This window comes from Zootoca vivipara, chromosome 6 (assembly GCF_963506605.1).
Source record: "Zootoca vivipara chromosome 6, rZooViv1.1, whole genome shotgun sequence".
NCBI classification, from domain to species: Eukaryota; Metazoa; Chordata; class Lepidosauria; order Squamata; family Lacertidae; genus Zootoca; species Zootoca vivipara.
The window spans coordinates 96,468,800-96,481,997 of record NC_083281.1 but is presented as its reverse complement, the minus strand read 5'-3'; the positions used below and the strand labels follow the sequence as shown (position 1 = coordinate 96,481,997).

General features: G+C 49.4%; 1 protein-coding gene across 4 annotated transcripts in view; it reads left to right on the top strand.

Annotated features, from left to right (window-relative positions):
• Positions 1-1,697: 1,697 nt before the first annotated feature.
• The window catches only part of LOC118086952 (E3 ubiquitin-protein ligase MARCHF5), a 35,836-nt gene continuing 24,335 nt past the window's right edge, over positions 1,698-13,198 (top strand). For 3 of the 4 annotated variants that reach the window (XM_035119068.2, XM_035119067.2, XM_035119069.2), the window contains exons 1-5: positions 1,698-1,970; positions 5,072-5,274; positions 10,130-10,260; positions 10,879-11,062; positions 11,883-12,052. In XM_035119068.2, the coding sequence (XP_034974959.1) occupies positions 1,933-1,970; positions 5,072-5,274; positions 10,130-10,260; positions 10,879-11,062; positions 11,883-12,052 (726 nt within the window). In that variant the 5' untranslated portion in view covers positions 1,698-1,932. Of the gene's footprint in view, positions 1,971-5,071; positions 5,275-10,129; positions 10,261-10,878; positions 11,063-11,882; positions 12,195-13,198 lie in introns of all 4 variants that reach the window. The other variant, XM_035119066.2, reaches the window with a different exon arrangement.

Sequence of the window (13,198 nt, the reverse complement as noted above, 5' to 3'; positions counted from 1 at the left end):
TTTCAGGATATGAAAATTTCCAAGGCAATGGAAAAATAACATTAAAATGTGTGTGTTTTATAGCCACATTTCACAGTATCCACTCTAAAGGTCATCAGGTAGGCACGGATGTCTTCTCCTGGGATCTTTCCCACAGTGGTGGGTGGCCTTGTGGAGCAAGGGAGTTCCCTACATTTGCAGGCTTGCACTCCTCCCAAAAGTTCAGGGCAGCATAAATGTCCTGACCTTTCCCCACATTCCACCTTCACAACAACACTGTGTAGGAGGTTCAGCAGATTGATGGTGATCCATGCAAAATCACCAGTGAATTTGGGAGCAAGGATTTAAATCTAGAGCAATATTCTGCACTGGATCTCAGCACTCTGCATCATAGCTGCCAAGTTTTCCCTTTTCTCACGAGGAAGCCTATTCAGCATAAGGGAATTTCCCTTTAAAAAAAGGGAGAACTTGACAGCTATGCTCTGCATTTAGATAGCTAGTGATTCCTTCTGACCTTTCATCTTTCTGTGTTGAATGTGCAACAATGCCATTTATGTGTATCCACAAAAAAGGAGGGGCCAGGAAGAAACTGCAACCAAATAAAATGTCAATAAAAGGAATAAGGAAGCAAGGTTGGAACGAGTTGCAATGTTCATTTGATTCCCAGGTAGGTTTATTGCAGCTGCTAGGGAACTTTGGCCCTCCAGATGTTGCTGAAGGACAACTCCCATTCTCCCTGGCCATTAGCTATGCTGGAGCTGATTAGCGGAGTTGTTCAGCAACATCTGGAGGGCCAAAAGCCACCACCCCACCCACCCCGGCTGACTGGAAGGCTCTCTTTGGGGGCAAAGATAGAGAGGCTAATGATCAGGGAAGGTGAGTGCTGCAGCCTAATACTACTAATACTAATACAGTGGTGCCTCGGTTTATGAACACAATTGGTTCCGGAAGTCTGTTCATAAACTGAAGCGAACTTTCCCATTGAAAGTAATGGAAAGTGGATTAATCCGTTCCAGACAGGTCCGCAGAGTACTCAACCTGAAGCGTACTTAACCCGAAGCATGGGTGTAATTGGTTCCGGAAGTCTGTTCATAAACTGAAGCGTTCATAAACTGAAGCAAACTTTTCCATTGAAAGCAATGGAAAGTGAATTAATCCGTTCCAGATGGGTCCGCGGCATTCGTAAACTGAAAATTTGTAAACCGAGGTGTTCGTAAACCGAGGTTCCACTGTACTCAATTATTATTCATATGCCACCCATCTGACCAGGTTGGGGTGGCTTCCAACAGATTTAATTTAAAACACCAATAACCTCTGGAGGGCAACAGCAGGTGCCCTGTGGCCCAGTTTTAAGCCTTACAGGAGGAGGCTTTGGCTATTTGATCCTCACCAAAGTACAGTACTGTACAGTAAACCCCTGGAATACCAAGGCCGAGTGGGCCCTGGGGACTTTCCTAGAGAAACTGAAACGAGTAGTACAACCCCTGTGTTCTGGTAAGAGTCCAGTCCTGGCTGTTGCATCTTGCATGCTGTGGGGTTGGGCTACGATCCTCGCCCCATTTACCTGGGAGCGAGTTCCACTGCATTCAGCTGGACTTGGACACGTCTCGCGTTGTTGCTCCAGCGAGCACAACGAACTTTCGGAGCGGAGCGGGGCCTGGCAGGCAGCAGGCGGCTTCCCGGCAGGTGAAGCTCCTCCTCGCGAGCGGAGAAGAGCCTGGTGCGTCCGAGCTGCTGGGTGTGCAGCCGCCGAGGGCGCCGGAGCAGCAGCGGCCCACCGGCGGAGGCGGGCGGGCGGCGCGTCCCGAGCAAGGAGCGGGAAGCCGAGCGAGGCCCGAGCGAGCGCGCTTGGTGCCGCCGCCCGAGGGAGCCGTGGGGCCCGCGGGGCGTTGCGCAGCCTCGGCCGCTGCTCCGTCCGGCCACCAGGCCGCATCTCCGGGCTGATCGCGGGAGATGGCAGACGCGGCGGCCCCCGGGGAAGCCTCGGAGAGGTAGGGCTGGGCTCCGCGTGCGAGGCCGAGGCCGCTCGTGTGAATGGCGACCCCTTTCCCCCACCCCTTCTGGCCCGGCCCACTTCTATCTAAAGCCGAGGTGTTTCGGGGGGGGGGCATCCTTTCTGTTAAACCTCTTTTTGCTTCGTTGCCTCCGGGTGCGAAGGAGGCCGCCGGCCGGGGAAGCCAGGCTGACGCTTCCGAAGCCCCCAAGAGGTTTCGTTTCCAGAGAGCCGAGAGCGATCATTTTGCTATCGCTCCTTTTCTCCGAGGAGCTCAAGGTCTCCTCCTGCGGCCCCTCCATCTTCGCCACAGCCCCGTGAAGCCGGCTCGGCTGAGAGAGAGAGAGGGGGGGGGCTGCTCCAAGGGCCGCTTCGGTGGGCTTCGCGAGGGCCGGGCTTTGACCCCCGGCTCTCGCAGACCCCGCTAGGGCAGCCCGTCAGCCGCGAGGCCCACAGGGCGCTTCTTTGCGGGAAAGGACTCGCACTTCTTGCCTCAGGTGAAACGGAAATTTAAACTCACAATTTCCTCTAAAACCTTGCAGCGCTTTTTTGTCCAGAGATGGCAGAAAGACAAAATGAGCGTCTCCAGCAAATCGCAGGAGAGCTTTTCCCAAGTTTCTCTCCCAACTGTCACCACATGTGCCGATTAGTGTTGTAGTCCAAAACATCTGGAGGGCGCCAGGTTGGGGAAGGCTCTTTTGGGAACCCAGGCCTCTCTCTAACCGGTTTTCCACACATTTAGAAAAAACCGACTTGGTTGTCTGTATATTAATAAAATGGTAATGCTGCCCTCTGATAGATATCCAATGTGGCTTACAATAAAATAAATGAAAAGAAACACAAAAAATAAAAGACGAGTAATTAAACAGTAGGGTGTAAGAGCCACATCAAAGCAATCCTATGTTAAATCTAAACTGGTGAAATAAAATGAAATTGAAGTGAAATGAAATGAAATGCCCTTCAGCTGCCTGGTGCTGAGGGAAGACATTAGGGTGAGATTAAAGCAAGCTTCCCATCCCAGAAAATGTTGTCAGTTGAGCACCTTTTATATAAAAGATGCCTGAGGTCCCACAGTCTCACTCAGGACAAGGTGAGCAGCAGAAATCCAGATCAATAAGGGTTGCTCAGAGTAAACACATTGCAACCAATGGCCATGAATCCACTGATTTCAATGGGTCCAAGATGAGCTAGCATTGCATACAACCCGTCAGCTGTAACCCTTTATTATACAGATGTTGCCATGGATGATGGGAGTTGTAGTCCAGCAACATTTTGAGGCCTACCATTTCCCCTTCCCTGCTATAAACATATACCTGGACTGGAGGAAATCCCAGGTATGTCTGAGCAAGAAGTGTATAGGATTGTGGGGTTCATGGCCAGGCTGTGGGGAACTAGTCATGTGAGCTATCATGTCAAGGTGATTGAGAACAAGGAGCCACAAATCAGGAAGTCCCACATTTAGATCTTGCATACTCCTATATCTGCTCCTGTTCTTTCCCAAGCCTCATGCTTTCATCTGCAGTATTACTGGGACACACTGGGTGTGCCGACCTGCACTACACCTGTGCCTCAGGCATATCTCAGGACCTGTTTTCAGAGCTAGTGCAGAAGGATTACCGTGGCTGATGGCATAGTATTGTTGGAAACTGCTGGGGAACCAGCAGGGACCACAGGCTCCTGTCCAGGCTGTGGTCAGAGCGAGACATTCTTGAACGATGTGAAAAGCATCCTGTAGCCCAAGTACGGTACCTGCTGGACTCTGGAAAATTCCTTTTGTCTTCCCATGGCTTTCCTTTTAGAGCAGGGATGGGTCCCAATGAGTCTCCTGATCTGACCCCTGGCCTCTTCCCAGGCCCCTGCCATTTCTTCTTGATGCTCACCTTTATTTCAAATCGGGTGAGCAGTGTGGTTAAACCTCCCTCTCCTGTGTCCTGCTCTCGTGCTGCTCAGCTGAGCCCTGGAAAACAGCTCTGCAGTGGAAACTGGGTGTGTGTGTCTGTTTGTGTGTCTGTTTGTGTGTCTGGTTGAGCCCTGTCCCCAAGCTCCCCAAGGAGGAAGAATGTGGGTTGTGGGCTGTGCAAGGGGAGTGCATGTCTGTGCCCATGCTTGTGGTATGGATGGTGCTTGTGAGTTTTGGCCCTGTCCACTACTGGTAGGCAGCCCCGCCCCACCCCACCCCACCCCACCCACTTCTCCCAGGGGAAAAAAAGTCAGGGGAAGGTTCTCTGTCCTGGTCTTGAGCCTGGAAAACACAGCCTGGCCTACCCTGTATCAAGTTCTTTTCTCTGGGCCATACTTTCAGAATAAAAACATGCTCACACCACACCAATTTTTTTATTGATAAGAAATATATTGGAAAACACAAAAAAGCAACTCCTGGCAGTGCTTGATTTATAACATAGAAGACATCCACTTTATAATATTATCCAGAAATTATAAAATAGTGCAGCTACATAAGAGCACAAATCATTCCCAAAGTAGAATTATAAGCAAGCCTCTTACAAATGTGCCTTAAGTATGTATACAAACTGAATGAGAGGTGTGAGCTGTTCGATGCTCTTACTCTCATATATGCACACTACATTGCACTGGTATCCTATACTATTCTGAAATGTTCAAATGTTGCTTTGACTGTCCTTGAATCTTCCTGCCACACTTGCCCATCTCCTGCCACACCCTTTCAGAGCCACTGATTTACACATTTACAAGCAATGGGGGCAGTTACGTCAATATATGGCAAGACTGGTTTAACCATGGGGCATTGCAACTTTCTTATATCTGCTGCTGCAACAGTTATAACAATCTCTTGCTTACATGCTCTCATGGTACTCTTGCAAACACACCCTTCATCTTCCAACTTTCATTTACTTGTCACACAGATTTCAATTTTTTAAAATTACCGGTATTTAATTCCTTTATAATTTTATCCTCCTACACTACCTCAATCCTATCACATATCAGTCTTATGACTTAGGGAGTTTAAAACCTTACCTTGCGCAGCTTCTTATGCACCTTCAAACTGGCAGAACAAGTGACAGCTATGCTCTCTCTCTCTCCCCCTCCCTCCCTCCCTTCACCCCACCCCCACCCCACCCCCAGGCACTGCTGGGTCTGTTTTGGCACAGAGAGCGATGACCGCTCAGCTGAGTGGGTCTGCCCCTGCCGCTGCAAAGGCTCTACCAAATGGATCCACCAGGCCTGCCTCCAGCGGTGGCTGGATGAGAAGCAGAAAGGCAACAGCACAGGCAGTGTGAGCTGCCCACAGTGTGGAACAGAGTATCGCATTGTCTTCCCCAAACTAGGTGAGTTGTAGTGGTGGCCTGGCTAGCCCCATTCCCTGGTGTGGCTAGACTGAGTCCCTACCAAAATTGTGGAGCTACCCAGCAAAGCCAGGTCCAAGGCAAGGTGTGTTTAAGCAGCAGGTGAGCTGTCCAGCCAAGGATTTCCACTCGGCTAGGGAACACACAGTACTCTTTCTGGGGTAGTTTGCCCACCCTTGGTTCCCACCCTGCGCTCAGCTCTCACCAGTGGATCCTAGCAGGCGACAGCAGCCACACCCCAGGAATGGCTTCCACTGGCTGGCCAAACCAGGTGAGGGGAGCCAATGGGTCTCAAACCCTCGGGGCCAAACGGATTGCTCTGCTTTCCTTTGGACCACATCAGCAAGGCCAAGAGGGGGGTTTTGTCGTCTACAGCCACAGCAGGCACTGTGATGCTACAATGGGTTGACTTTGCCTCCGGAAACGCATTCCATTTTCATTTGGGAGAGACGGATGCCAACAACCAAATAGCCAGGCAGCAACATAGCAGTTGTGTAGCTGTTCCTACAGCCTTCCTGGAGTGTCAGCAGGGTCCTGATCCAAAGGTGCACATCCAGTTATTGAGCCCAGAGATGGAGGCCTTGTTGTACTGCCAAATACATACATTCTGGCATTTAGTTTGGCCATCAGCTTGGCCTTGCTACTTCCTGTGTCCCTGGGATCTTGGGGGTGATAAAGGAAGGTCTTTGGTTGGTGAGCATCCAGGCCCCTTCTGCAGACTTCCTGGGTGGGGGTGGTCTTGGAGATCCTGGGAGAAAGAAGTCTCACCTGGTTCCAGGTCCAAGCTGGGAGCATGAGTAAAACTCTGGCAGACTGGTTTTTTGCTCACCCTTCCTCTGGCAGCCGATTGCTGCTGTCAAAAAGGGAGGAATGCAGTGGTGGTCAGTGGCAACTTCCCTACCATGCACTTACACACAGAGAGTCTTTTTTAGGGACGGGGGTATGCAAAATATTTGGAGATCCCTCTCCTACCCATAGCAGAAGTGGTTCCTTCAAATCATTTTCTTGATCATTACATTTATATTCCACCTTTTCTCCAAGGAGCTCTCCATTTTATCCTCGGAACAACCCTCTTAGGTAGGTTAGGCTGAGAGAGGGCGGCAGGACTGGTTCAGGGTTACCCAGTGAGCTTTACAGCTCCTGAGCCCTGGTCTCCCTGGTCCCAGCACCTCTTTGGCTTCCCCTTCCCTGCGCAAATGCACACACACATTTTTTCTAAATTGTACTAGAATACAAGCCCCCATTACACAAAAATGAGCCGCTTATCTTCTAAGTAGTATCATTGCCTGGAAAATAAAAAATAATGTGTTACTTTTGGGGAGGAATTTGCAAAATTTGTTGGAGAGCAGCCTTATGCATGAGAGAGAGAATAATGCTGAAAGTTAATGAAGCAGGAGGGCACCCCCGGCTCCCCCGGTGTTTTTGAATTCCCTAGCAAAGAGCCATGTGGGCTGGAGCCGGTGGAGGTGGGGGCCAATGACTGGGGGGCTCCAGGTTCCCCATCCCTGAGCTAAGGGCTGCTTGGCTGGATCAGATCCAAAGTTGTGTGCTTCAGCGCTCTGATCTCCCACCACAGCCAGCCACCTGCCCAAGGGAAACTTACAATGTTGGCGAGCCTTTGCCAACCTGGTGCCCTCCAAATAATAAGAATAACAATTTCAGTCCCTCTCCAGGATAGGGAATTGCCCCAGTTCTCAGACATGGGAGCCAGCCAACCAACCACAGTGCCTTTGTCTTGGCAGGATTCAAGCTCAGCTTGTTTTTCCTCCTCCATCTCACCCCTATGTCCAGGCCAGGGACTGCTTAGCCTCTCCCAGTTCAGATGCTATGGAGAAATTGAGATGAGCATCCTCATGGTGTCTTATCCCAAAACTCCTAATGACCACTCTCAGCACCTTCCTATAGATATTAAATAGCACTGGAGATGAGTTGGTGCCCTGTGGCACTCTGTGACGTAGCCACCAGGGGACCGAGAAGCATTCCCCTAATGCCACTCTCTGGACTCAATCCAGGAGGTGGGACCAAAACCACTGTAGCACAAAATTCCCTGGAGTCAGTCCAGGAGGATGACATAGTCAGTGTCATTAAAAGCCAAAGCGAGATCAAGAGGGAGGAGCAAAGTCATAGTTTAATAATGTTGGACTACTTTGGAGAGTTAGCACATAGCTTGGAAGCAGGCCACTACTGAATACTTGTCTGATGAGAATCCTTGGCTGGCAAAGCAATTAGAGTGAGACTTCTAAGTGTGGAAAATGAGAAAGCGTATAGAATGATAGGGAAAACATTGGATAAGAAAGAGCTCCTATTCTAGCTAGTTGTAAATCCAAAGGAGCCATGCTTGCCCCTTGATCTCTGCAGCAGAGCAACAGTAGGGGGTTGTCCCCTCTCCTTTTCTGCTCCAGAAGGAAACGGGAGAGGAAGCTTGAAGTTAGGTCAGCAACCCTAAGAATCGGTCTAACATCAGAAGGAAGGCCAGCACAGGTGCAGAGGACAGTGAAAAAGTTTAAGAAGCTTGGAGGTCTACTTTCTCCCCATGCAAATGCTGTCAGCATTAATGCAAGCTGAGTTGCATCCCAACACTTCCAAGAAATAAAACAGCTCACTCGGTCCCATAGACCAGCAGTGGGGAACAGCCAGTGGGTCGGCCTAATGAGATCCCCTCCAGATCTCCCCAATGGACCCAGTAGGGGTTTTTTTGCACAAATCACACCCACATCGTATGGCATCAGTTGCAGGACAGGAAAAGGTGTCATGTATTGTACTAATAGTGATCCAGAGCAGAATCTTTAAGACATGGTTAGCAGAGTAAAAACTTTAACACATTGCAGTATTCCAAAAAAATAGACCAGAGGCAATTGCATTTCATCCAGCAGAGCTTTACTGCTACTTAAGACCAAATGAGCATAATGGTTACAAATCCAATACATTCAGGATTGGCACTGTCCATAAGAAATCCAGTTGCAGCAGACTTAACTTAAACTTACAGTAAATTATAATAAGACTAAACCTTTACACGGGCTTCCTCACCCTTGGCCCTCCATATGTTTTGAGACATCATCCCTGACCACTGGTCCTGCTAGCTAGGGATCATGGGAGTTGTAGGCCAAAAACATCTGGAGGGCTGAGGTTGAGGAAGCCTGCCTTAACACTAAGCATACTATGTACAGAACACTACACCAGAAGGAAAAGAGATAGAAAGAGAAAGTGAAGCCCAGGCTTCTTCTGGCCTCTTATTATAGTCAGCATGACCTTGACAGAAAAGATAACAGAACCAGTTTAGGCCAGCTGTACTCAGCTTCCCTGAAGGAATAACCCAAACATCATGAACCTTCTGCTTGTTTATTTCACACAGAGAAGCTTCCAGAACCCTCTAGAATTAATTAGGAAAGATCTCTACACATCATACACACAATACTTTCTGTACTAAGAAACGCAAACTGACAAAAGGCACACCTGGGAGCAGTGCCAGATTCAGGCCTGTTTGAATTTAGCACCTTTCCCTGTTGCAGTGTTTTCTGAAGGGATCTGCTGCACTCAAGAGCTCCCCATCACTAATGGGTGTATCCAGCCCCTTCCCAAAGCAACATGATAGGAAAATGTGCCAAATTCAAGCATTGCCAAAAGCAAAGCCATGGCTGCAAAGGAACAATTGGGAGCACACCCCCTGCCACAGGCTGGCATTTTATTATGATGTCTACTCCACTGAGGCCTCATCCATAGCATACATTTAAAGCACTATGATACCCTGTACACCGGCTCCCTCAGCCAGTCAAGCGAGATGAGCGCCGTAACCCCAGAATCATCCGCGACTGGACCTAATGGTTAGGGGTCCCATTACCTTTACCACTTTAAACCGTTGTGGCTTTCCCCAGATAATTCTGGGAACTGTAGTTAAGGGTACCAAGAGTTGTTAGGTGCTCCTTACTCCCCTCACAGAGCTACATTCCCAGAGTTCCTAATGAAGCGGGATTGATTGGCTCTGGGAACTGTAGCTTTGTGAGGGGAATAGGACGACTCTCAGTACCCTTAACAAACTACAGCTCTCAAAATTATCTGGGGGAAGCTATGACGGTTGAAGTGGGTTGCGGGTGGCGCTGTGGGTTAAAGCACAGGACTTGCCGATCAGAAGGTCAGCAGTTCAAATCCCCACAACGGGGTGAGCTCCCGTTGCTTGGTCCCTGCTCCTGCCAACCTAGCAGTTCGAAAGAAAGTCAAAGTGCAAGTAGATAAATAGGGACCGCTACAGCAGGAAGGTAAACGGCGTTTCCGTGTGCTGCTCTGGCTCGCCAGAAACGGCTTTGTCATGTTGGCCACATGACCTGGAAGCTATACGCCGGCTCCCTCGGCCAATAAGGTGAGATGAGCACTGCAACCCCAGAGTCGGTCACGACTGGACCTAATGGCCAGGGGTCCCTTGACCTTTACCTTTATGACGGTTTAAAGTAGTATCATAGTGCTTAAAATGTACAGCAGAAACCTAAAGCAGTCCAGCATGTTATAAGTTAGTTTTTAAGAAAGTTTTAAAAAAGAAATCACCACTTAGCGTTTGTTGGTTATTCAACTCATTTGGGCTCATTGGCAGGAATATTGGGAAGCCAGGAGCAGAAGGGGCCAGAATACCGAGGAAGCGGATAGACCCCTGCCTGTTCCTTTTTCCTTCTGTCTTGTGAGAGGACTTGGGATTTCACATCCACACCCCTCTTTTAAGGGAATCTCAGTGGCTGAGGGATGCGACACCTCTAAAGGGGCCTGAATCCCTAGGCTATGATCCTGGTGGTTGTTGAGAGCCCAAGCCGAGTGCCTGTAACATTGAGTTTCTGCTGTCCTTCCTTTGTAGGACCCTTGGTGTATTTCTTGCAACAAGTGGACCGAATTTTATCCAAAGTGAGCCCCTTCGCTGCAGCCGGCATTGTCGTGGGGACACTCTACTGGTCGGCTGTTACGTATGGGGCTGTCACTGTCATGCAGGTAAAGCAAAGGGGTGCAGGGAAAGAATGAATCAGATGGCCTTCAGCTCAGTCAGTAGCTTGAAAGTCACTTGGAAGTTTTATTACAATCGAGCAGTGGAGAAAATTTGTGAAATAAAATCATATGCGAGAAAGCTTAATGAGGCTGCACGGTTTAATCAGAATTGACAAAGGTTATGACTGATTAATCAGTGGGATAAAAAGGGGGGTGCATTCACACTATGATACCACTTTAAACAGTCATGGTTTCCTGCAAAGAATTCTGGGAACTGTCATTTGTTAAGAGTCGTTAGGAGACCCCTGTTCCCAGAGCTACCATTCCTAGCATGGTTGAACAGTCGATTCCTCTTCACATGTAACTCTGTGCACTTTGGAGCTCTGTGAGAGAAATGTGTGTGTGCAAATCTCAGCACCCTTAAACTAAAACTCCCAGAATTCTTTGGGGGAAGCAATGACTGTTTAATGTGATATCATAGTGCTTCAGACGGTTCTGAAGCTATCCAGTAAGAATCTGACCACTGGGGTTATATGAATGGAGTTTTATTCTCCTCACTGATGAAGGCAGAGGCCACCCGGCTTTCCCCACTGCATTGCTAATCCGTCTCTTCTCCTTTGGCAGGTTGTTGGTCATAAAAAGGGCCTGGATGTGATGGAGAGGGCAGACCCCCTTTTCTTGCTCATGGGGCTCCCCACCATCCCTGTCATGCTGGTGCTGGGCAAGATGATCCGCTGGGAAGACTACGTGCTGCGGGTGTGGCGGAAATACTCCAGCAAGCTCCAAGCCCTGCAGGCCTTGGTGCCAGGTGAGTGCCACCCTCTACTCGCTCCTCCTGGCCTGGGCATTTGCCTGAAGTTGATAGGCCGGGAGGTAGGCTTCCCCTGGACTCTGCATTTGACCATGATACTTGGGGAAGGAAGGGTGGGCCAACCGAAATTTATGGTTTGCGGATGAATCCCTCCTACAAAACAGTGGCAATTGGGAGCACCCTAGGACAGCTTTGTCCAACTTGGTGCCGCTACAATTCTCATTGGCCTCAGCCGGCTGGTGCACATTGTAGTCAGAAGCAGTGGGAGGGCACCAGGTTGGACAAAGCTGGACTATTCATGGAATTCACAAGAATATGGAGTTCCCACAGCCATCCCACTTCTGGACTAGGACTAGTTACTGGGCAAAGCACAGCTCTGCATCTGGGGCAGCAGGACAAAAAAACCCAGATCCCCCACTCCTTGTCCTTTTTGTAAGCCAAGAGGCTACCTGTATACTTAGCTTTACCAGTGGGAGTTGAATGGCATCTGAAGTTATGGACTATTATGCTTGGCAACAGCAGCACACACAAGAAGTAACTGCAATTGCCATGAGCAGCAGTGTGAACTGATCCATCCATGTGCATTTGGCCAGGATGCAGTGGAAAGAAGGACAGAGGCAAGGCATGTTCCTCCAGTGTGCAGAATAATAATAATCAACAGCAACAGCAAAAATTTGCACCAAGCAAAGTTTGCAATCTGTCCAAATCATGCTAAATGATGTTTGCATTTTTTAAAAAATTCTGCAGCTGTTCTTATTTTTATTAATCAGATTTTTAGCTCTCACTGTGTTTTTCCTAATCTGCCTTGCATCCTCAGGGATCAGCCGCCCTGTTCCGCACATCCCTCTCGCCGAGTCGCGCTACCAGAGTGACCACCTCTCCATCTCGCGCACGCTGTGCGGGGCCCTGGTCTTCCCCACCATTGCCAACCTAGTTGGCAGAGTCACCTTCCGCAGGGTGAACTCCAGCCTCCAACGTACCATCCTGGTGAGTGGAGAGACTGGGGAAGGAACTCTGGAGTCAACAGGGTGCAATACTTGGGTCAGAATTCAAGTATTTGAAGGAATCACTCCCTGCCACAGCACCCTAACGCTGCTAGCCCCGGTGGCAAGGCTGGGACAGCCCTCAGGTTAGCTGGCACAGCACATAGTTCATATGCAGAAGGTTTGGTGCACTGACACCTCTGGGTAAAAGGATTTCAAACAGCCAGGCTGGGAAGGACCTTTGTTGGAGATGATGCCCATTGGATTAGACTTGGCTTCTCCAACCTGGTGGCCTCCAGAAGTTTTGGACTACAACTCCCATCAGCCTGGTGTCCTATTGCTGTGCTGGTTGAGGCTGGTGAAAGTTGCAGTTCAGTCCATCAGGAAAGCATGCAGCTGCCAAAGTGCTGGGCCAGATGGACCTGCTTGTGGGATGCTCTCCCCAGGGAGGCCCACCTGGCACTTTAATTGCTTATCTTTAGGCACCAGGCAAGAACATGCCTCTTCTCCCAAGCCTTTGGCCAATTGAACAATATATAGTGTTTTAAACGGGGGGGGGTATTGCTTTGTTTATTATTATGTTATCCATGTGTTTTTATACTTTTATACTGTGATCTTCGGATGAAGGGTGGTATATGAATTTAATAAGTACAGTAACAATAATGGTCTGACTCTGTAGAAGGGGCTCCACTTTTCCACTTTGCTTTCTGGATTTATATCCTGCCTCTCCATCATTTAGGTCTTCCCTCTTTTTTTTAGGTGACTTGAAAATATGTTGCTTTCAGTCTGAGGGGGCAGGGGGAGGCATCCATACTGTAGAACCTGGAGGAAACCTGTAGATCCCTTTTGTCTTAAGCCAGGAGTCACCAATTTGCGTCCCCAGATATTTTTTGAGAGACACCAGCTCCTATCACCCCCAACTACTGGCCATGGGGGCTGCTGGGAGCTGGAGTCCCACAGCGCTGGGAGGGCAACATGTTGGCTGTCACGGAAGGCCAGTCCCCTCTGGTGTCCCCCTCTGGTGATGCAGAGGGCTCCTTCCTACAGCGCCACTGAAAGCGCTCAATCTTGGGCTTCCTCTCCCTCAGCTCTCACCTGGTAGCAGGCTGCCTCTGTGGCAGAGATGGGCAACGGGGTTCATTGCATCCTC